Consider the following 24,687-nt stretch of genomic DNA (forward strand, 5'->3'; position numbering starts at 1 on the left):
CTAGGTAAATAACAGCTCGGTGCCTTATCCTAAGCGTATCAGCTCATGCAGGTGAATGTTCATGTCTGTGTCCATGTCTTTCCTGCTGCTTGTTCTCCCCTCCCTCCTTGTTAGTCATGCGAGAGCTTTGTCATTGCTGCTCTGTAGCCAAAAGCAGTTTCCAGCTGAGAGTTTCTCTGGGAAGGGGTTCTCACTCCCAGGGGGGAGTGAGACTGGAAAATAGCCATGTTAATTTGTATTTGCCACCTTCTCCTTTTAAGCTTTATCTTTTCAATTACAAGTTGTAATAAAATCCATTTTCCAACATGGCAATTTCTCCTGTGTCTCTCAAGGGAGCTGGGCTAGGATGAGCTACCAGCACCGAGTTAGATAAGAACAGGGTGAGGAATGGCTGAAGCCGTTCTGCACTTGTACAGCCCTACTTAGCTGATAACAAAGTGACAAATAACTCTGTTATTTTTTTAGAGGAGAATAGAATAGAAACATAGTTCTTGTTGTATTTTTCCTCAGACGGGACATTTCTCAGAGCGATAATGTGCCTCTGTCCCTTGCCGAGGACGGTGATGCCGTGAGCGGTGGGGGGGCTCCAACAAGCTGGCTGTGGCACGGGAAACGTTTGGTAAAGCAGAGGCTGAACTATTCCTGTGCCGCCCTGCGTTAGATGGAGCCCTTCCTTACCGCCGGACACAGACACATCCTTCTTTACCCTCCGCTCAGGAAACCTTGGCTCTGAACGTTGCATAGGGTGGGATAATATAAACAAATGAGCTAATCTTTTCCCTGGGCTGAGCTGTCCTTTTGGTCTGTGCTGTCTTTGGAGAAGTCTTTAGGGGAACAGGCCTTACCTCCATCCATGACAGGAATACCCAAGCAACCTCTGGTCCTGGGGCATTTTCTGTGAGATAAGGAATTATCTTGTTTTTACAGTTTCTTGTAAGTTAAAGGACATTTAAAGCATAACATTTTGAATACTAGGTATTTTTTAAAAGTAACTGGTATTTTCAAATTCATAAGAGAAAGCTCATTAAATCAATTAAGGTCAACTCTGTCCAACTGATATGTAAGTTTAATAAGTCATGAAAAAGTCTTGGGGGATTCAGTGTCATCTTCAGACAAACCAATATTCTTCCCAGGCAGATCCTTAAAAAATGTCTGTAAAATCTTGATCCCTTCTACTTGTGTTTCATGTGAGCTGTCAGAGGAAAGAATAGGAGGTCATGCATAAATGTATCTGTGAATCCTGTCAAATACATTATGAATGCCAACTCAGCAAGAAGTGACATGAACTAAGATGTTTCTCAAGCTGGCAACAGGTTTTCAGAAGGGATAACTGGTTATTTCTGATGTTTTCCATTAATGAGTTTGGTGTGCTAGCAGATTCATGCATGCTATATAACTTCTTGGAATGGGCAGAAGTATCTTAACAGAAACTTTTCTGTCACGTAACAGCTCCCAGCAGTGATAGATTCTGCATTGTAACTATTTCCTTTGTAACAACATAGACATATTTGCAAAAAGTCCAGGTTCTTAAGGTTTCTTATGAAACTGACTCGGAGTTTCCTGGGCACAATTCCAAGACTTAACTCAAAGTATAGGAAAGTGGTACCTCTGCGCTCTCTCCTTTGGTGAGAATACATTTAGCCAAATCTCCAAGGAAGCTCCACTGCTGACTTGTACAATCCTATTTATTATTGAATAAGACAGGACCTATTTATTCACTCCAGTAGTGATCTGTATTTCCACCTTGGAGCTACAGCAGAAAATAAATGGTGCAGTCTGACCTGTACAGGAGGCTGGTGAGGAAGAGGAAAAGTGCAAAAACTTCTGGATGGCATTTATTTTCCATCTGCACCTGCTGGCAGCTTCCAGCCTTCCTTTCGAGTCGAAGAACCTGTGAGCAGTCAGGAAGCTTTGCCTCAAGCTCTTAGTGAATTTGCTAAGCTAGGTAATTTTGTGGAAAAACAGTGCATTTCCTCTGGGATATCAGAAACAACAGATGGTTTCCCAGGTGTTCAGCAGAACTGTCTTATTCCGGTGTAGATGTCGCATTTTGTGTCTGATGCTTCCTTGAGATTTCACTTATAAGAACTGATGCGAAAATCCTAAATATAGAGTAGCTGTTGTATTCCCAGACAGCATGTTAGCAAAGTTTGATGGTATAAATGGGTTCCTGCATACTTTGCTGCTATGGTTCACCAATGGTGGTTGTTTTTTTTTTTTTAATTTTTTAAATAATTTTTAAATTCAGCTTTTTTTTCAAGATAAAAATTTAGTCTTTCCTCATATTGTATAGATTTTCTCTGCCTTAAACATTAAATATCTTATTACAGCTGTACAAAACTAAACTATATGACCAAAGGAAACAGAAGGTCTTCTTATGACTTCTATTTAAGGTAAAGCATATGTCAGGGATCACATTTATAGTAGCTACGATGAAGCACGGATGTGAGTCTCCTGGTTTATCTTCTAAGAGCTAAGTTGCCTAGTAAGGATGGATTTTGTGGGAGATTATTGTTTTAAATGCAGTTTTTGAGTGAGTCTAGCGTTTCTTAGAGCTCCTGGAAGTGAGAAGCTGTTTGCCTTAAGTACATTTAGACATGATCTAAAGAGGTGCTGTCAGCTCCCATGGACAAAACTGAAATATTCATATCTGCAGCCGTGACCTTTAGTGTTAACCAGCTTTGACAAAGGGCCGCTCTGTGCCACTCTGCTGAGGGAGGCTGTGCAGACCCCACGGAGGAGGAACAGACCCGGGTCCCTTCCTGGGGGTGCTGCCGTGGACGGCCGTGTCCCGCCGTGCTGCGAGCTGTCGGCTGCTGGGACAGGGCCGCCGTCCCACACCTCCCACCCAGCACGGGCTCTGCTCCAGGGGAGCAGGGGGCTCAGCTCTGGTTTGGGAACCAGCCCCGTGCTGCAGGAGGAGACGAGCAGCCATGTCCTGCTGATCCCCTTCCACACATGATGTGCTCGCTTTCTAGCAGCTACACCTCGTCCTGCCTTCCTTCAGTTAATTTTACAAGAGTCTTGTTATACTCGCTAAGAGTCATTTCAGCTGTGACTACCAGACAATTCACAAACACACACGTCTCAGGTAGTGAATTAAGTAGCTGCTGTCTGTTTCATGTGGTAACGCAAAACATTTATGGTCCAAGCATACACATAAACAGAAGCGAGGAAGAGGTAATGGTTATTCTGTATAAACTTCTGGAGTGTTTCATATTTTTTTGCCTGTCTTTCCGTCCTGACTTGCACTTAGGTAATTTAAAGAGTATAGCTTAACTACCTGTCACTACAAATAACACAGCAGGCAATCAAGGAATTGTCCTTGAACACATAGCAATCTGCAACTGAATCGTCCGTAGTCCTAACACTGCAGACTTAACTCCAGTGCAGAACGTGTCTTCATCTTCAGGGACTGGTATTCTTTGTGATTCTGAACTCCTAGAATTTTGGTTTAGGTGGGAATCTGGGAATTAATACATTGTAAGAAAGGAACTAAAAATAGCCAATATTTTCTCTTTTTGAAGTGCTGTGAATCATTTCACAGCCTAGATCATCTCTCTCTCTCTCTCTCCCCCCCCCGTTTTTCCTGATTCTTCAGCCATGGGTATGGAAGCTCTTTCCTCTCCAGAAAAAGATTGAAATGCTGAAATACATAGCATATGAGGTAAAAGTGACTCAGAGTGTCAGAGAACATACACAGCTTCTGTGCTATTCAGAATAAGGAAGAATGTGTAGTACTTTCTGTACAGCCTCCTTCTATGTTTGGTTTCACTGCATCAGCATCTTGTGATTTTTTTTTTTTTTTAATTGGTATTTACTTTTTATTCCCTATAGGCACATCTGGACAAGATGTGAGCATTGATAGTACAACAACAATCTGCTTCCAGGGTCATGGTAGATAGATTTTTTTAATATAGTGTCTGAACACCTGTGGTATGAAGCAAAAAGGCAGTTTCTGCTGGTACAACACTGGAGCTTGTTTCGATCATGCAATTCTGCAATTCTTCTCGATTTCAGACTCAGCAGTTTGCCAATGCCACAAAACAAACCAAGGATGATATTTTATAGCCAGTGTAAGCATCATGGTATAAAACTTCATAGCTCTGGCCATCTGGAGACACCCATTTCTCCCCAGATGTGTCTGGGGCAGGAAGCAGTTCCGAATCTGTCAGGGGATGCTCACTTGGGTTTGACTCTTGCTTGTAGAACCTGCTAAGAGCTCTCCATTAGTCGTGATATAAGTCAGTTTGGACCATTTCTTCCCTTTTCTTATAGCTTTCTCACCATCTTTTTTCTTTTCTTTTCTCCCTTCCCGTTCCTCCCCTCTCCCTGTTGCTGTTGCCTTCTCTCCCCCTGTAGAGCTCTCCGTCAGCCTCCTTGCAGTGATAGTTATTGTGTGTGGACTGGCCTTGGTGGCAGTTTTTCTGTTTCTCTTTTGGAAGCTGTGCTGGGTTCCCTGCAGGAACAAGGCCATTTCTTCTAACCTGGCCATCTTGCAGAGCGAGGCAGGCTGCAATAAGGAGAACATGGCAGACAAACTCAAGGACACGGGTGCCATAAGTTTCCTAGAGGCAGCGGTGAAGATCAGCCATACATCGCCAGATATCCCTGCAGAGGTCCAGACGTCCATGAAAGACCACATCATGCGGCGCACGCGGATCCAGAGGCAAACAACGGAGCCTGCGTCTTCCACCAGGTGAGCGGGATGCAGTGCTCTGCAGGGATGCTGCGCCTTGGGGCAGCTGGCAGGGTGGGAGAAGTGTTTAATGGAGCCTGAGGTTCAGATACCTTCAGAGAGGCTAAAGAAAGCACTTCCACCTACATGCTGGATTACTTTCCAAAGATTGGTCATTAACCAGCTAATGTGTTAAGACTGGCTTACCGTGGGCCCTTTTAAAAAAATGAAGGATTCAAGCCCTATTACTGTGACTTGTCCTCATTGTGTCAAGCCGTCAGTATGCTTTGGCCACTTTAATTTTGTTCCAACGTGAGAGGCAGGCTCAAGTATCAATGATGGTATGCTGTCAGACAGAGTTAGACCTTTTTGCTCTCTCTTGTTGTTGTGGCTCCTAGCAGAAACAATTAGATAAGCAGAATTGACGTATCACTCACTGCACAAGCTTCGAACCAGCTGCGCTCAGTGCTTGTGCTCAGTGCATGTCTGTCTCAGCCAGGGACAGAGATGTCAACATCATACTCAGTAAATCAGGATAAGGCTGTCTGAACCTTGGGACACCTTCTCGGCAAGAATACAGAGAAATACGGTACCTCTTCCTTGACACAGAAGGCTGTGAAACTGGGACAGGAAAGGGTGATCACAGGGTCCTGGCTGCGCCCCAACACTTCTGCTTGCTTTGTTGGCCATGCCCATGATGTGTGCGAGAGTGCAACTGCGAAAACGGACATTGCTCAGAAAATTGGCTGCAGTATTGCAGAATTAATAAGGCACCGATCACAGCCTTCTGTTTAAAGAAGCTGGAGTTAAAATCAACATGGTGCCACCTGCGATTGTCCCACATACTCTCTTATTTAACTGCACTGATTTTGGACAGCTGATTGCCTCTCTGTCATGCACACGCTCATTCTGCTTTTATTACACCTTTCCAATGGAGGAGAAAACAAAAGCTCAGCCTGCCTGAAATAGGACAAACAAAGTGGGGCTTGGTTGTATGTGGGAAGGTTTCAAACCCTCTTTCTCAAGTGAAAGAGCCCACCATGAACCACAGGCAGGCAGCCAGACCCGGGGACACTGGGGAACAACCTCAGCAGTTTGGGATCTCTGACTCACAGCCCAGCCTAGCCCAGGCCAAAATGCCTTCGAGGAACCTGCCAAGGAGAAGTGAGGTCTCCGAGTACCACGTATCACTGAAAGCTAATGCTCTGGCTGTACAAGTTCTTAGTATGGTTAAATAACTCCATATACTGCTCTTGTAAACACCAGATAATCTGAAATAATGCTGTGAGTCCACAGAAAGCTTTTATGCTTTGCTTAGATAAAGCTTTGCTTACATACAGTTTCCCTTGCGCTGAAGGGGAGCTCAAGGCAAGAGACAGCTTCCAGATGAGGCTGTGCATTCCTCCCTGTCAAGAATTATCTATTGGTTTCTGATGAGAGTCTCTTGGAGAAGTGTGGAAGCAGCAATACCCAGAACAAAACTTAACTTTCTGAGCTGGTCGTGGTTCTCTCGAACTTCTAAAAAACTTTAGACATTTTTTCTGCCTGAGAGAAATGTAGTGCCAGTATCTTGGAAGTGTAAGGACTGAGGGTGGGAAAGAGTGTCCACTATGTGTTGTCTATGGCTTGGTTAAGGAGTTGTTGGGTCTCATATATTTAGCTGTGGGCTGTTACTTGTGCAACAGGTGAAAAAATGCAGCTTGCTGCAAATACTCTGAAAGTTAGGGAATTTGCAGGATCGGTTCCTTTGACCACTGGAGGTGTTCCCTTCAGTGTTAATTTCCATAACATACGTGGTTCCTGTACAGAGGTCAGGAGCACCTATTGCACTCGTTCTTGTGCTCTCCCTGCTTTCCTAGTGTTAGTAGTCCAGGGGAGAAAAAGGAGAAAAATGTCCTTGGAAAACCATACAGCTGTTGTGTCTTCCTCCTGCAGGCACATCTCCTTCAAAAGGCACCTTCCTCGACAAATGCACGTATCCAGCATGGACTATGGCATGGACCCACCGGCTGTGGCTGAGCAGCCAACCAGCATTGGTCGCATTAAGCCCGAACTCTATAAGCAAAAATCCATTGACTCTGAGGACCCCAAAAAAGAGGCAGCAAAAACCTGTGGGAAAATTAACTTCACTCTCAAGTACGACTATGAGAATGAGACGCTGACTGTCCGAATTCTCAGGGCTTTTGACTTGCCAGCCAAAGACTTCTGCGGCAGCTCAGATCCCTATGTGAAGATCTACCTCCTGCCGGACAGAAAGCGCAAGTTCCAGACACGAGTCCACCGGAAGACTCTGAATCCCACCTTCGATGAATCCTTCCACTTCCCTGTGCCCCATGAGGAGCTGGCGAGCAGGAAGCTCCACCTGAGCGTCTTTGACTTTGACAGGTTCTCCAGACATGACATGATAGGAGAAGTTATCTTGGAGAACCTGTTTGAGGCCTCAGACCTTTCCCGGGAGACTTCCATCTGGAAGGACATTCAGTATGCGACGACGGTGAGTATCTATCTGCTTTGGAGGGTCATCCCTGCTCTGGGAGCATGTGCCGTGCGGTGCTGCAGCGTGGTGCGTGGTACCTGTGCGTGTGGAGGACAGGTACCGAGTGTGTGGGGAGCGGCTCCAGGGCAGGATGGGTTGGGCTTCTTTTTTTGGCTGGATTGCCTAAAGGGGTAAGTCCTGCACAACGGCCAGCTGATGGGTTTGTTGCCTCCCTGCAGATGGTACTGTTAGCCCTGGGGACCTACAGCCATCGCATGCAGGGGTGGCAAAGGCTGTTGTACTCAGAAGCCTGTCAGCTTTACCAGAATCCTGGTTTACTGGAATTTCACCACCTTACTTAATGACTTGCTGTTATCTCACACACAGTGAGTCTCACTGATATAAGTTTTGCTAAAAAACAACTGAGGGGTTTAGTATGTTCCCTGTCTGGCATCCCTTCGACACATGAAGGGTCTCAGGTTCTGCTGTCTGCCACGTGCACATGATAACAGTAAGAATTAGCTCTGGAGGGCCACTACCAACCCATCGGAGGTACTGGGCTTTACTGTACTGAATGTTGTCTGATGTGTTGCTGGCAACTCTTCCAGAGCTTGATGTGGGTCTTTTAGTAGTTCTGTTGAATTCTCGCTGAAAGTGAAACCAAGCATCAGAGAAGGAAATGTCCCAGCCACTTTCAGTGTTGCAGGGAGCTGGCAGGAGAAGCCACCTTCTCACATTGATCGCTGAGTGCAGAAGCAATGACATTAACCTCTACATAATAGCTGTCTGCTCCTCCACTGTCCTCCCAGGAGGACCTGGCTGGTTCTGAGGGCAAGCAAATGATTGAACTGCTTTGCAGTTGGACACCAAGTCAGTCGTTGTCTTTGTCATTTCATGTTGTTATTTCTGAAACTGGAATACAAGATGTCCTCACCCCTGTGGCTGAAAGCACGGGCCCTGTCAAATCTTTCTTAGTGACTGGCATAACCCCATGACTTGCAAAAATCTGTCTTGCAACTTCCTTCGTAGCTCATCTCATACCTTTGCTCTCCCGCTTTCTGTATTGGGGAATGAACTTTCAAAAATGAATATTTATTGCATTGTGGTCAGCAGTATTAAAAGACATTTGCTTTGCAACTCTCTGCAGCTTTTTTCTCAGTACCATGTTCCTCACCAGTTGTACCCCTTGGTCACTACTATCAGTACTTGTTCTTTCATTGTAGTGTGTTCATAACTTTCTAAGAGAGCTGTGAGGTCTGACACGTGTGCGCAGCACTGTATACTGTGCTGTGGTGCCATAGCTGGGACTCAGTGTGGGAGCTCAGCGCTCGGGCATCGCAGGGAATACGGTGTGCATGCAGCGTGTTGGCCCTGGTAGGGAGCTCTCGGGCTAGCAGCTGCCCTGGTAGGGCGCAGAGAGCAGCTGTCATGCTTCTGTGGCAGTACAGCTTTTGCCATGCCTGTCTAAGGACGCCAAGATATATGTGACGCCTGCCAGGTACCCCAGGGCATTGCTGGAAGTGTGCTATGAGCTGCAGCTCTGTTGCCTTTTGAGCATCTTGCCTGCAAGCGAGGTGGGAGTGAGGCACAGGATCAACCACGAGGAAAGTCAATGGTATTAGTTAGCAGGGTGTTTACAGCTCTTGGCTTTCAATCCACAAAGAGCCACGTCTGTTATGATTAATGGATGGTAATGAAAGGAAAAACGCTGGCAAAGAGGCAAGCAGGCATCAGGCACATCCGCTCACCTGGCAAAGGGTTGCTAGGAGAAGAACAAGGTACATCACATGTGCGGATGCCTCTTGGAGGCATCTACCTGTTTGCATCTGCTCTGCCTCTGAAGACTCAGCTTGCTGTCAGCTCTGCCAGGCTAGCTGTGATGTGCCGTGGTGTTGAATCCTGAGGTGAGGTCACTTGTGTGGTGGCAGGGAGTTTCCCTTTCCTTGCTATATGATCAGCATACAAAGAGTGTGGTAAGCCTGCAGAGTTCGGAGGGAAAAGACCTGTGGGCAGGAATGAAACTGGGAAGGGGTAACACTTGGTCTCGCTAGAGGAAAACCACATAAAACACGTATCTGCAGGAGAAGGTTATGGAGTTTTTAACCTGTGTATATTCTGTATTTCGCTGGGATGGTTCTGCAAGAAATAGTGGATGTTTTCCTAGCTGACTAAGTAAACTAATTTAATGGGAAAAAAACCCCCACAAAAACAGGTGGAGAGTCACCAAAAGAAGTGTTGTTAAGGGAGAAGCCTCCAAAGAAGGTGTGAGAGGAGCAGAACCAACATCATGCCCAAGACACATTGTGTAGCAGCCTTGCAGAGCTCCCACAGAAACGTCGAGTGCCGCATTTGGCTCCATCCCCTCATTCTCTCTGTGCCATTCTTTGGGAATGGGCCAATATTGGTACATCTCAGCCAGTTGTAACACACCCAAGGGCATTTCTGTTTAATCAAAAATGAGAAGGGTAAATACAGTTTTCACAATACCCAAGGAAAGCTCTAGGTGACTAATAATACATTAGATCAATCCTGTGGGTTGACAGGAACGCACTTAAGCAACGATATAAGCTATTCAAATAGCTAGCACTCAACTATTTATTTAATGATTGTACAGCTTGTGAATCAGTGAAACATTTTTGGTTTCAGATCTGCAAAGGTTATTGATTCAGAGCTTCCATTATTTCCTGAGAGGTACTGATATGAATTTTGGAAATGTCCCAATGTCTATAATCTGCAAGAAAATAATGTACCCACAGGACACATTTTACTCTCCTGTATTTATGGTTGCAAAGAAAAATCTTTTGACCTAATACAATGAGGTCAAAGAACAATTTATGTTAGTTTTATACCCTGAACAGGTCCTTTCAGTGCAAGGAGAGGAATAGAAGATGAGATGATGCCCACAGGGTGCTCTCACAATCTCATATAGGGCTGCTCTCTTCTGACATCTGTGTCCAAGGCTTCCTGTTCTTGTCCCTCCCAAACCAACACAGACCAAAGAATGTATGAAAGAACAGACCCAGCCAGTGTGTCGTCTCTGAATGCCAATTGCTGTTGCACTGCACAGTGGACATAGCATCCAGTGCAGCTGGCACACAGTGAGATTTGGGAATAGAACAACCATTTCTAATCATAATTTCAGAATATTTATATTAAATTCTTTTCTATTGTCAGTAAAGTCTATAGCTAGGACTGGTAGATGCAGTGTCTGGAGCTGGAGACACTTAAGTGAAAATGTACGATCCCAGTCCTCAAGCTTAGTTCTGATGCAGTGGCAGTGTTTGCAGCAGGTTCCGGACACGCGTTACGAAGTGCCTCCTCAGTGCAGAGTTATTTATTCAGGCTCTTTGTTTTGTAAAGCAATTCATCTTAAAAGAGGAAGAATACTTCTAAAGGTAACAAGAAGTGCCATGTTTTAAAAAGCAAATTGTAATTTTGGGCACACGATTTTTGAGTGGTCATTTTAAGACACTGTAAATGAATGACACTCTCCATAAAATACCGAGCTCTCTGTCCTCTGAAAATTGGCCGCATTGGAGTCAGGCAGCATGAACTGCGGCTCAGCTCAGCTCTCAGGGTACAGATGACACAAAAGGTAAAACTACCAAACGTTTTGGAGCACTCAGTGGTGTTGTTCATTGCTGCTCTACCTCCAAGACAGCAGCCTGACTCAGGGGTACCCGTTATATTCAAGGTGCCGTAGCTGAAATGCAGTCAAGAGTTAGAAGCTGCAGGGCCTCTAAAAGCTCTTTCATGCGTAATGAAAATGATTCTGGTACCTTAATAAGGTACCTTTAGTAATATTTTGTGAGGCAAGAAATTTAGCTCCTGGTAGACACATCAAGAGGTACTAAAGGCAGAGGAATAATAACTCAGTAAATGTTTTCACCTATTTCATTACCGGTCACTGACAATGAGGCTGTGACTTGAGATCATTTTGTTGCATTGGAAGGAAAGCTGTTTAGGATGCCATCGGTTCATTAAGGCGAGTAAGAGATCAGAGTGGCAACTCTGAGTGGGTCAGAGTATTAAACACTTATCTACCAGCAAATAGCACCTTCTGAGACAATGTTTATTTAGATACCTACAAGTCTAGTCATACATTGCTCTGTCCAGAAAACATTTGGCTGCCACTGTTTCTTTTGTACACTCTATGCTTAAGAAGATATTCAATTTATTTGCTAGTGAGGTGAAGTGTTGTCAAGAATCAAGACTTTTATATAACATTCATTAGTATTCTGCACATCTAAGTGGAATAAATATCTAATCTTTGCCTTACCAGAGAATGAGAAGGAAATTATTTGGCAAAAATCTCATCCATCAACAAGATCTATTCTCCTAACACTTAGCAAAGCTTTAAGTGCCTAATGCATTTACTTGTCTTTTTAGTTCCATCACTCTACTACTAGCAGCTACAATTTCTTTTCAGCAGATCATTATATCATATTGAAATGAATCAAATACTCTGTTTCCAAAAATAAATGGGTGGTTTGCTCTACAGATGTGGGATCTGTATGTACAAAATAAGATATATTTTTTTTTAAATCCATTTTTGGAAGGTATTTGGAAATCTTTCTGCTGACTTCAGATGATAATGCTTTCTAGTTTAAATACTACTTTTGGTTTGTTTATTTTTTTTTTCCTGAATTCCCATGAGCAAGGCAATGATGGAATGGGCTTTTAGGAGGTTTAGTATATAAGGCTGCATGCACAAGAGGTGCTAAGAGCTATGTGTAAAAGTTGTTTTATGGGGCACTAAAAGAGTAAATTGTATTTGCCTCTATGTAATCCAGAAACTACCAAACATTTCTGAGTGCCATCTGCTGACTAATTCACTATTTATATACATACATATACATGCCTCATACTGCGTTTGTTAGCTCTTTGAAGGCATCTCAAAGGGGTTGGTGGTCCAAATGATGGTAAGCATGTCACAACCTAAAAGCTGAATTGCTACTGAATGGAGCCCCTCATGGTTCTCTTCTGTATTAAAGCTATGACCCCCTGGTCTGTAACTACCTAGTAATTCATGCTCAACTCCAGAGAAAATCATCGTGTGACTCAGAGCCGTCTGCATTCTCTGCCAAAATGTTAGGCACCAAGAAAGTCTGTAAACCTCTATTACTGAATCGATGGCAGCAGGTGTACTAGAAAGCCACTCGTTGCATTTGTTGCAGTGTACAACGAGAGAATTATGGCACCGCTGCATGTTAAGGTCTTATCTTCCTGTGATCTCGTTCTGTGTTTGGTGTTTCTCCATTTGAGGAAATAGATGTTAGTGTCACACACTGGGCACTAGAAGATATATACTGTACATTCAAGCAAAACTTGATACTAATATGACTTCCTTAATGGCCTTCACTGGTGTTAGATATCACTTCACTTCTGTGTAAGCCATGGAGCAGGAAAAGAGGAGTGCATTAGCTGTAATGTAAGAGGAAGCACATACTGAGGCAGTGGAAGATTAGCCTTAACTGTGATTTGAAGCTGTAACATTTGGACACACCTTTTTTTCCTGTTCCCTATATTCATTTTTAGCCAAATAATGTTTGGATACACTGGAAAATAAATTCCACAGCACTGCCATATAGTAAAGTGTCGTTCACTTGAAAATGACAGAATAGAGAAAAGTCTGTTTCAGGGTGAGTGCTGCATGAATCCTGCACGAAGCATTGTGGTGGAGGCAGCCTAGCTGGTTCTTGAACATTTCCAATATAATGTGTTCTCTGTTTTATTAAAGGAAAGCGTGGACCTGGGAGAGATCATGTTTTCCCTTTGTTATTTGCCAACTGCAGGTCGCCTCACCTTAACAGTCATTAAATGCAGGAATCTCAAAGCTATGGATATCACTGGTTACTCAGGTAGGTGCTCAATTGCTGAGAAGGACCCCATTGCATCCACACTTGTTCCTTCTCCCTCAGGGTAGCCTCAATGGGTAGTGGGCATATGTCTCTTGATGCCAAGGCTGTATTGTCACTGAAACACCTGACAAAGCTTTGTCCATGTTTTAAGTATGCACAAAATTTTAAAAGTAGAATTATCTTTTAAACCCATTCCCAAGGGCACAAATCCAGGGGGGGTGATTATATACCTGAATATACTCTTCAAGGAGACTGCCAGTGGTTTCCCATCCCCATGGGAGGGTTTGCAGAGTCAAAGCTCTGATGCATCTCTTGGGTTGGATGCTTCAGATCTGTTGCAGATACTGACCCTAGCAGTTTTATGTGAGTAGGGATTTTTCCATCAGATAACCCCCTACAGGAAGAATCAATCATTTCACCCCAAGATTTGGAAAGGATCATGGGACACCTGGGTAAATCCCAGGTGAGTATGCATTCCTCTGTACAGTGGCCAGTACTCAAACATTAGGATCAAAGTCACCTGAAGACTGTATGCATTCACAGTTCCAAAGAGTTGGCTTGCAAATTCAGCATGCATAAATTCTGGATTTCAACATAAAAAGCAGTTTCTTTTCCAGAGCTCAACATCATAGTATTTGAATTTCATTGATGACTTGTATAAAAGGCAGTAACAATACAGTAAAAGATCTTTGCAGAAAACATTTCTACTCAGTTGGAGTTTGATGCCATATGAAATGTCTGAGAATTGAGACTTCAGATGAAGCCAGCTCAGCGTTTCTGTAATAATACATTACACATTTACTGTTACTTGAAAATGCATTGAAATCGCCTGAGCAGCCGTTACAGCAAACAGGAGCTGTTTGTAACTTGAGGGCATCCTGCCATGATCAGCCAGTGGAAAGCATGTGAAGCAGAGCTGCCCTAATACCTTTTCTTTCTGCTGCTCTCTGACATTGGGAAAATGGGTTTTAAAATTCCCCTACTCACTGTAACTGCTACATAATGTTAGCAATTGGATAGTTTTGGTAGCAGTGCAGGAAAAGATCCCTGTAAAATACCCCCCTCTGCCTGTTTGGATCATCAAAACGCTGCATTACATTTTGCTCTCTTAGGCAAATTTTGAAAAAGTTATGGTTTTGCTTCAGAGAAAGCCCTGGGCTTGCTGTCTGTGGCTATGCAATTAACGCAAGCTAGAATGCCTGAGTGCCCAGTGCCTGGTATCATCTTCTGATGGATATGGGCTCTTAGTTTGAGATGGGGCCTTCTTACACTTGCAAACCCTTATCACAGAAAAACTGATGGAAATGGCTGATTTTTCCTTCCAAGAAGACTGCAGTGCTGGTTCTCCAGTGCCTGAACCTCATGTCAGCACTCACACCAGTACGAGAAATGGTGGGTTTGATGGGTACGCAGACATCCCTTTTTCTAAAAGTACATTTGAGGAGTGCCTTTGGCTCATGGTAATTTACAGTCCATCCTTTGATAATGCTGTTTCTATATTGTGACGGTAACAAAATAAACCTCCATAAACAGAAGGCCTTTTCCTATCTCTTCCTCTCCAGATCCATATGTCAAAGTGTCTTTGCTCTGTGATGGGCGAAGACTGAAAAAGAAGAAAACCACCATAAAGAAAAACACACTTAATCCCACTTACAATGAAGCAATAATCTTTGACATTCCCCCAGAGAACATGGATCAAGTCAGTCTGCTTATCTCTGTCATGGATTACGATCGGTAGGTGGGAGGCTCTGGAGAGCTGGAGGGGAAAACATCCCGTTGGGTGCAGGTTTTCCTACTCAATAGCCATTTTCCTTAGTATCACGGCCTTGATTGCACAGCTCTGTGGCATCAATCTGTCTCTAGTGATTTATTGTTAAAGCATCATTGTTATTTATGGTTATGGAAAATTACCTGCTAGAATAGTAAGCATGGTAAAGCTGGTCCTTTGTGGCATTTTCTTGAGTGAGTACTGTGTTCCCCTTCGCTATTTGCTTGTCCTGCAAACCGTCATCCCATTTTAGAAAGCAAATGGTCTCACTCTGAGCAGCAACTGGTGTATGAATTACCCATTACTGAACTTGTACTTATTCTTGCTGTACACCACTACATCACACGTCCTTCCAGGTTCTGTATCTGGACTGATCTACAGTTCAAATAATTTTAAAGTTGTTATAATTATTTCTGGCGATGGCAGTGCCTCACTGTGCTGGGGGCTGCGTGCGCTGACAGTAGCAGACAAGATCTGACTGTCATCATGCAGATAGGACAGCCCATGTTCACTAGCACCGTGCCTCATGGCACTCTGATAACATGGGGTCAGAAGTCTCAGTTAGACAGCGTACGGACAGTCTGCGCAAGAGATAATCATGTTGCTTTTCTATTGTTCTTCAGAGTGGGTCACAATGAGATTATTGGAGTATGCCGTGTGGGGATCAGTGCTGAAGGACTGGGCAGAGACCACTGGAATGAGATGCTGGCATACCCACGCAAGCCCATTGCACACTGGCATCCATTAGTGGAGGTAAAGAAGTCTTTCAAAGAGGTGTGTGGAGTTATTCTTTCCTTTTAATGCATGCGCTGTGCATGACTAAGCTGGTTCAAGGCTTTCAGAGAGCTTCTACTCTCACTTGGGAATTTCTGACAAGAGCTGAGGGAATTTTCTCACCAGAAATGAACTCTAGAAAACAAGCATCTCTGTATTGTCTCGAAATAGCTCCTTGAACTTCCAAGCAAGAATGAAAGGGACTGTATTTACAGATGTGACTGTTACTGTATTTTTTTTTCTTTTTTTTTTTTTTTTTTAATTAGAGATTGAGAGTGGTAAGGAAAGAGAATGCTGTTCTGATTGCAGAACAAATTGTCCAGGGATATTGCCTATTTCAAGTTTCAATTTTTTAATCCTAAAAGTTTTTTCTGTTGACTCATCTCCAAGCCTTTGAGGGAGAATAAATAGAACAAATGTAATTGCTCTAAGCATCTCCAGAGAATAACATTCACTTGATGCAGCCCCAGATGATAAAATAGGGCTGAAATGCCTGGGTACCATTTTGACCATCTCCAGCATTTTCTTCCTCATCGCACTCCATTTTCTCATGCTCCTACAGGACTCTTTGGGTTTTGCCTGATTTAGGTCATAAATTCTGGAGGAGAAGATGTGGAAAATGGCACACATGCTATTGACACTTCAGGTATGAAAAGAAAGCCAGCATTTGTGGTCAATGATAGTACAATAAAGGCAATAAAACCTCCCACTGTATCTGGGGCTAAGGAGGCATTTTCACTCAAAGCCACAGACTAAGTACATAACAAAAAGCATGTTATTTTCCCTTTGAAGTTCAGATACTGAGCTCTACTGGAAGGCAGATACTAGGCTTGGTGATCCTTCACAGCAGTCTGAATTAGTATGCATCAAACCCTATGTTTCTTTGAAATCTGCTCTTTCCACTAAGAAGAATACAGTTTGTGCTCAGTGCTTCCTATCCTAGCTCATACTCATCAGGCTGGTTTCTGAAATTCAGACGTGCCCATCCCAGAGGCAGGTCTGCTTCATCTGCAGGCTTCTTTCTTTCTCCAAGCATTTGTAAGCAGCAGCCGTGCGAGGTGAGGCCAGCCAGCCACCCGAGCAGAGCTCTGCAGCGGTTTTCATTACTGCTGCATCCCTTGGTGGGCATTTCTCTATCGCAGATGAAACGTGGCTGTAGGGCCCTGTCCAGAGCCAGGGTTTATCAGAGGAATATCCTCGCTTCCTAGACCCAGGTCAAGTTACACCCAGTGGGACAAATCTGGCAATTAGTATCTTAGTTTAAGACACAGTGGAGATACATATATCAGATAATGGAAATATGAAAATTCACACTCACTCGGATTAGGTGTTTCAGGATCTCATATTGCACCACTGTAAATCAGGAGTAACCATCCAGGGTCAGCTGTGCAGAACTGGTGTAAATCAAAACAGAATTAAATCAATGTGCAATTTGTGTATAACAGTAATATTGCCTTTGGGTGGTGAGCAGTACCAGGCTTTCATTAGCCTTTCCATGCTAGAACACTGGCATCGTCACATGAGCTATAGCTGTTTGGGCAGGCAGCATATGCCATCTCACACTGCCACGAAGAGCTGGGGATCAGCGACCGCTGAGTTTCAGCATAAATGCTTAGCGATCTATCATGTGATTGGTTAGCTCAATGTCTGTATCACCCGCAGCACCTCACAGCATGGTACCAGCTGCCACGTCTGACCCAGGGGCAGGAGTTCCTTCTCCAGTTTGTAATTTACATGACTTTGATACACTATTTTTCAGGTGCAGGTGGGAGTTTGAAAGAAAGACTCCTGTAAAGTTTTTGATAATCAATAGGAAAAAAAGAAAGACATAATTATTGTGATAAAACTCAGAGAAACAAAGGCAGACATGTAAGATGACTCACCTTCTAAAATATACTTTGAAAACCACTGCCGAGCCCCCAAGACTTTGGAAAAAACCCCCGCGTGAATCATTTCACCCCCCCAGTGCACAGGTCAGGAGCTCTGAAAGAAAAGAAAAAAAAGCCTCTGATCATCTGTTCCAGTATTTCTGCCACAAGCTGGTGCACAGAGCCAGCAAGCAAATGGTCCCTGTATTTATTTGCCCTTTTAAGTTTTAGCACTGCTGTCTGCAAATCCCTAGTGCAGCTTAAAAAAAAACCAAACAGAAAAAGTCACAGCTCCTGGAGAGAAGATAATGGGAAATGGTATTTGTTGGTTACAACTAATAGCATCATCTTTTCCTTATGTGTTTGTGCATCTTTTAAAAGTAATTTGGGGTTTGTATCCTGTATCGTCAGCTCCGGGTCTCCGTGCACATGGAGGCCATCCGGGCCAGGAGGGTGTGCGCTGGGCGGTGGAAGCCGAGGGTCACAGCCATGCGCTGCGGCAGAGCCACCTGCCAGCTCCATGGGTCCAGGGCCCGTGGACTGCCAGCTCCCCGGTCCATCTACTCTTGAATGTAGATGCTGGGGGAGAAGCTGCTGACCCTCCATCCCTTTTTCACCCTTGTATCTTCATGGGGGTGAGCTCAGGCTGTGCTGGCATCCTGAGTGGTCATCTTCATCTTCATCTTCAAGAGCGTTCGCAGCTGGGCAGTGGCAAATGGAGCATTTGCTTTCTAGTTGATCTTCATGCTCTTCTCTGTTTGCTCTAGTGATTAGTAACAGCTTCTGCTGTACTTCAGTGTCTTTCCTGATTGAGTGCTTGATGTTAAACTGAAAGCAAGAAAGCTAGGATTGAATTGTCTTTTTGAATGTATAAATTAAGCAATGGGTGACTGGAGCTGTTAACCCAGGAGCACAGAGCTGTTCAGTGCCTGCTGCCATCTCCCCCGTGCCGCTCCGCAGCTATATGTCCTGGCCCCCTCCCCTCACCACACAGCTCAGGACTGCAGATGGGTGAAGAAAAGGGTGGGGAATCTGGAATTTCTTTACTAGCCTACACGCATACTGCCCTGCCTGGTATGCCTTGAAAAAACTCTGGTCCAAAAAAGGGGCTTATGCCATATTTTGATTACAGCTCAGAATCACAGGTTCTGGTGAAGTTACCAGGAAAACCATCACCAGAGGCGTGTTGCACTAGAAGGACTGACCGGCCTTGGTCCCGGCCCCTGGCTCCCCACCACAGCGGTGTGGGATGGATGGATGGATGGATGCCGGTGCCCTTGGGGCTGCGCTCCCTGGGCCGGGCCGCCAGCCTCCTCCTGCGTTGCAGGCATGGTTCCTTGCCTGTCCAACATGACGACCCTGGGCAGCATCGAGCCTGTTCCACCAGCTGCAGTGCTGTGCTAACATGGCCCAAAAACCTCATTTCGGGGTTGGTGGCGTGACTTGGGCCCTTTCTCCATGAGCCAGTGTTGCTCTTTCTTCTCTTTCATTGCTGGAGTCTTAAGGGAAACTTGCTTCTGTTACATTTCATGTCTTTGGTTGCTCCATATTTGTCAACAGTGAGGAACAAACTGTAAGGACTGCACTTCTTTAATGACCATCGTAATTAAAAAGAGAACATGTGCAAATGAATCATTAATTACAGGCTTCTAAGTACTATCCTCCTCACACAGCTGTTTAGAAGGAGAGTTTGTGAGCAGAAGACGAGAATCCCACTTGCTGTTGCATTTTGTAGTTATTCTGACAATGAACTCTTGCTCTCAGCACAAACCTGTTCCCATTTTTCAGCCCCAAGGTCCTGCTGGCACCTGCCGCAAGAGGCCTCAGTCTCCCAGGTGTGCTTCAGCCATCCCACCCATTGCCATTTCTTTTGCATTTCTCAATACATCCATCAGCCAGGTTAAGTAAAGTGTCTGTAAAAAGAAATATAAAATTACAGCGTGTCTTTCCAGACTTTGAAGGGGACTCTGAAAATAATTGGAAATTTCTCTGTTATCTGTGAAAGACAAACTCTGTCTGATATTGTAGAGCAGCATCACCAGTGCAATGCAAAATGGGTCTTTGATGTTGCCAAGTCCCTCTGACATTCAGCATAGGAGCATTTATTTGTTTAAACTATTTCTCCAGATAAAAACTGCTAACTTTGCTGAGAGCTACGTCATGCCCATAATGAAGAACAGCCATTTATCTTTAAAGATATGCAAAACCAGCCTCTTCCAGACTTTTGGGCATGTTTGACTTTCATTGAACTGTTCCTAGTTTCTGACTGTTATCATCCACAACGGATGGTACGCCTTTTCTAATTAAATGAAGGAAAAGTATCTCCAGGTTCCTCATGGCACAGTGGTCACTTGAACCTACTCTTGGGAGAGTTTTCATCACATTTTTGGAGTAGCAAACGTTGTCACTGTAACTGCAGGCAGAACAATGCAAGGAGCATGCTGAGGGCTCTGCCAAAAGCCCATTTCTATTGCAATTTCTGCTTATCTGCTGTTTTATTGGTAATTCACGTGGGGAGGTTGTATCCATATTATCAATTCCTCAAGGATTTTAGCAAATACGTTTGACATGAGAAACATAGAAGAAACTGTTTTCTTACCTTAAGGTAGCCTGTTTGGAAGGACAACCTTTCCAGCTTCTTCATTCATTAATTTCTGCTCAGCCCTGATGAAATACAGTCTGTATAATGCAAACCTGTGCGGTGAGTTACTTTACACTGACTGGTCTCTTTGGGTGAGGAATTGGGCTGAATTCTTGACCCTATCTCTGCCCCTACTTTGTAACCATCAAAATGCACACTTGTGAAGCGAATGATAAAACCCAGCTTCTGCCAGCTGGCTTCAAATGGACATGAATGTGCTCTGTGTGCTGCAAGGGCAGACCTGACCCAGAAAGGGCCAGCGCTGATGAGCAGCCATCCCGTGGACAGCAAGACCCTGTGGCGTGTCACCGACTGTCACTGAGGGGTACCTGCAGGGTTGCAACCCCCCAGCACACAGCAGCCAGGGAGGCCTGGGGCTGCAGGGGGATGCACCCCTGGAGCAGGCAGGAGTCACGGCCACCCCGGCCCCAGGCACTTCGTTACTGCTGACACTGACAGCATCTGCAAATGGTTGTTTGGCTTGCTCAGCCTTCCTGCGAGCACCATGCAGCCATCCTGTTCTCTCATTTTCAGTTGTGTTTCATTTGAAATGCCTTTGCCAAGGCAAGGGTGAAGTTCCATTTGCCAAATGAGTTTTCACCTACAGAAGTGAAATTCATACATGCTAGAGCATTAATATTAGCCAGCAAAGAGTTTCTGCTTATGTAGGAGAGGAGGGAATTGATCTGGGGGGAGGACGGAGCAGTGGAAGTACTATGCCTCCTGTTGTCTCCGGGAGATGTCTATCATTTGTCATTGGAATTTAATAAAACAAGATGGTGAGATGGACAAGTACTCAAAATGAGGAGTAATAGTTTTGAATTATAATAATAGCCCCCAAGGCAGATGACTAATAATTTATGATCCCATAAGCATGGCAAAAAAAATGTTTGCTACATCCACTGACTCTCTGGTCTGATTTTCACTCTGAGAAATGTCTCTGGCACTGTGGACATAGCTTCTGTGTAGTCAAATTACCAGACTGGAAAGACTCAAGTGATTTTGCAATTAGGCAGTATTTCTAAAACAAAAAGGCAACAGCACTAAACTAGGAAACAACAGAAAGCTAAACTGAGAGCAAACTTTGTCTTCATAGCACATACAGATACTGTTTATTTTTCCTTTCTTGTGAGCAGTCCTCATGATTGTGAATTGATTTACAAAGCAATAAAGTAAATTGTTCAGTAATTCTTCCTGAGTGGTTAAACACAGGCGTTCAATAAGTTGAAACATGCTGTAGAGCAGATGAGAATACTGCAGAACAGGAGACAGGCAACGTGGTAAAGGGATGTGAAGAATTTCAAATAATCTCTCCCGTTTGCTTAGACTTGCTTTCTTTTTTCTCCCACCAGTGGCAAGGCCGGGCAGCAAGCTTTGACAGCCAGGGTTCCTGTCCCTCGCCTAAACCACCACCCACACCATGATACAGAGCACAGCAAGTAAAATGGGACTAAACCAAGTTATTTTTGCACTTGGCCTACAGTCTCAGTAATTTGTTGCTGAGTGGCAGTGGCAGCAGCGAGACTTTCCAGTCTAGTTGTTCCTGCGTAAGTAAAGGCAGAAACACGTTTTGTGGTCAAATATGTCTTTGTCTAATATGTCTCCCAAGGTAATGTTTTTTTTGTGGCTTTTACTGTATGGATCTGTTTCCAGAGGAAGAAGGTGGACTGAGACATGAGCTAGAAGTTTGGTCTGTAAAATAACATGTAAAATAGTTTTTAGTGTGTACAAAGGCTGGAAAAGTGCAAAGATGCTCTGAGTGTCTACAGACAGCACAAGTGGCCAGGAGAGGGGACATCTGGACCGGCCCCGCTGCACTATCTGTGCCCACTTAGAAGAGCAGCAGCGAAAGAGGTGAGAGGCTTCTTCTGATCTGCGAGCAGCTCTTTGCTCTTGTGGTCAGCCCAAATCCAGCAGCGTGTTCACAGGTTTCCTGTTCATGTAGAGGTGTTCTTGAGCTGTTAGAAGTTTGTGCAGTGTGTATCCCAAATTCCTTTTGTCATATATAAAAAATGCCGTTGGTTCCTCAGGGGGGAAAAACTGTTTTTTCCCTGTATTTGAAGTCTCCCTAGAGCTACTTGCATGAACAGTTTCTTAAGACCCCTTTGTAGCTGCTGCTCATTCCCCCCGTACATCACCATGTTATCTGGAGTGGAGTAGAGAGAACTGCGTTGCCACAAGTGGGGTTCAGACATAAAGGGGGAAAGATGTTACAGAAATAGGTGACATCCTTGCATGAACACTAGATCTTTATTTCTTATATCATCCTAGTAATAAAGGTTGAACAAAAGGGTAAAGGGAAATACAGAAACACAACCAATACTAAAAAAAGCTTCCAAACTTTTTTCTTGAACTATCAGCACTCCCTTAATGAAAAAAGTTTCTAAGGCCCAAACCCTGGAGGAAGATCAAGTTTTGAAAAAATGAAACTTTGCTGGTTCCTTGGCTGTAGAGGCCAAAAATCAAGTTATAACATCCCAAGTACTAGCTTTGCAAACGCAGCTAAATCAGCCGATCTTTATCAGACAGCTGCGGATTTTGGACACTTCCTCATTGTGGATTTTTCTCTGAGTTAATAAGTACATTAGTGCTGTTTGTTCCACTGTAATTAAATTAAGTAAATGCAAATATTTTGGTTTCAAGTTAAAATAAAATTTGCTAGCAAGGCAGCCATTTCTCCTCACATCAAGTTAGCAGAACTGCATACATTGGCCACAGTCTTCAGGTCAACTTCAGTTTCTTTTCCTAAATGTCACAGCATCAGCCTTCACTGATCATCATGATTAGCAGAGAAGGGTATTTGTTTGTATTGTTTTTCTGGATAAGATGAATCCTTTGTTCAGTGAAGGACAAATACATCATTTCTCATCACACCTTGTGTCTTAATTCTCTTTATGTGCCACATGCTATAGAAGCAGAAACTCAATAAAATTATTTTATTTGTAAGTCTTGCCTTGTCTGGTGAAGTACTTCCTCTTGTGAAAGCAGTAATTGTGTGTTAGGTGATTTTAGATCGTTGCAGTAATCACAGCGGATGCTATAAAATGTGATGATAACAGACCCTCACATGGTATGAAGCACTGCAAGGGCAAACTGGGTGATTTGGAGCAGACATTCCTTAGGCCATAAACTCTGCAGTTCTTGGTTGTCCTGGGACAGTCAGCGCATACCCCTTGGGGAATTGCTGAGCACTAGTCACAGAAGAAAAAAACATATTTCAAGTGCTTACAGTTCATTGAAACAAAAAGGTGGTAAAACTGCATTAGCTTTCCAGCATAAAGAGTACTGTAGACTTCTATCGAGGGACACGGCTGTGGACACCCCTTTTCAGGATAACCCATCCTTTCTGGGAATGTTCCAGGTCTTATTATAGGGAAGAGTTTCTAATAATTCAAAATAATTGACTTACAGCGGTGGATGGTTCAAAAACTGACCGTGAGCCCCCTGAACCTTGACCTGAACTGAACGGAGCCTCAGGTATTTGGTGCCATGAATTGGAAGTGCCTCTTGCAGGTTTGCAGATCAAAGCACCTGTAATGCAAGACGTACCCAGAAGAAGCCGCAGCAGTCCCAGCTGGATGCAAGGATGGCACTTAACAATCATTAATTGCACTAACCCACCCAAATCCTTTTCTTCTTTAATCCTGGCTTCTTGGGTTTTGGTGTTCTCTGTATAATCTCTGTCTTTTATCCATTCTTCTTGTTATCTAGGATTTAGTCAAAACATACGTGGGGTTTGACACAAAGCTTCTATTTTTAATCCTTGCTTCACACAGATAATCAATTTCCACTCAATACTGGCTGTCACTTGCATTACTGGAAAACTGGATCTCATGCTAGTGAATAACACCCACGCCTAGATGGCTCAAACCCCCTACACATACTTTAAATGCTGAGATTTTGCCATGTCCCTCGGTGAGGGGATAATCAAATCATTGTGTGTTTGTCATTGCCTCAGCACAGCCACTCGAGAAGATTGGTCACACTAATGGAAACGAGATATACTGTGCAAGTCCAAATATTTCCCTTTCATCTAGAGAGGGATTATAACTCTGAAAAGGAGCTGAGCCTGGCACAAGTGCCATCCTAGGATTAGTTAAGTTGCTTTCTTGCTCCTCACTTTCCATGCTACGCTTAACTGTATAATAGTAACTCACAGAGAAGTTTAAATTATTACCAAGCAAAATAAGGAGGACCACCGTAGGGCCACGTCCCATGGGACAGTTTGCCATCGTGGGACTCGTGCTCCTTTGAACCACACTGCAAAGGCAAATTTCACTCGCCAGGGGAGGATGCCTGCTGCTGTTGGTCCTGCTCAGAACCAGGTGGCTGCTCAAGGGCATGATGTGCTGTGCCAGGCTGATGGCAGTGTGCCGGGGAGAGTGGTGCTGGGTGGCCAGAGGCACCTCCTGATGCACGGCTGCCGGGCACGCAGGCCGGGGAAGGAGACGCTCACAAACCAAGTACTGGCTGCTGGTCACTTTGCAGTCTGCAAGCAGCCACAAATTTTATTTTGAGTACTGCAAGCAAAATAAACACATATGAGCATTCCCAGACCTTCCTCCTCCCCCCCCGCCCCTTTCTTTTTAGTTTTAGTCTCACAGTCTCCAATTTCACAGAA

At 44.2% G+C, this 24,687-nt stretch overlaps 1 protein-coding gene across 3 annotated transcripts in view; it reads left to right on the plus strand.

Moving 5' to 3' along the window:
* The window catches only part of SYT6 (synaptotagmin 6), a 40,228-nt gene extending 17,216 nt beyond the window's left edge, over positions 1-23,012 (plus strand). The window contains exons 2-7 of one of the 3 annotated variants that reach the window (XM_076358080.1): positions 4,363-4,699; positions 6,614-7,172; positions 12,895-13,015; positions 14,578-14,749; positions 15,407-15,557; positions 21,419-23,012. In XM_076358080.1, coding sequence (XP_076214195.1) covers positions 4,363-4,699; positions 6,614-7,172; positions 12,895-13,015; positions 14,578-14,749; positions 15,407-15,557; positions 21,419-21,490 — 1,412 coding nt within the window. In that variant the 3' untranslated portion in view covers positions 21,491-23,012. The remainder of the gene's footprint in view (positions 1-4,362; positions 4,700-6,613; positions 7,173-12,894; positions 13,016-14,577; positions 14,750-15,406; positions 15,558-21,418) is intronic. The other 2 variants (XM_076358081.1, XM_076358082.1) reach the window with 2 other exon arrangements.
* Positions 23,013-24,687: the final 1,675 nt, after the last annotated feature.

Source organism: Aptenodytes patagonicus, chromosome 22, assembly GCF_965638725.1.
Source record: "Aptenodytes patagonicus chromosome 22, bAptPat1.pri.cur, whole genome shotgun sequence".
Classification (NCBI taxonomy): domain Eukaryota; kingdom Metazoa; phylum Chordata; class Aves; order Sphenisciformes; family Spheniscidae; genus Aptenodytes; species Aptenodytes patagonicus.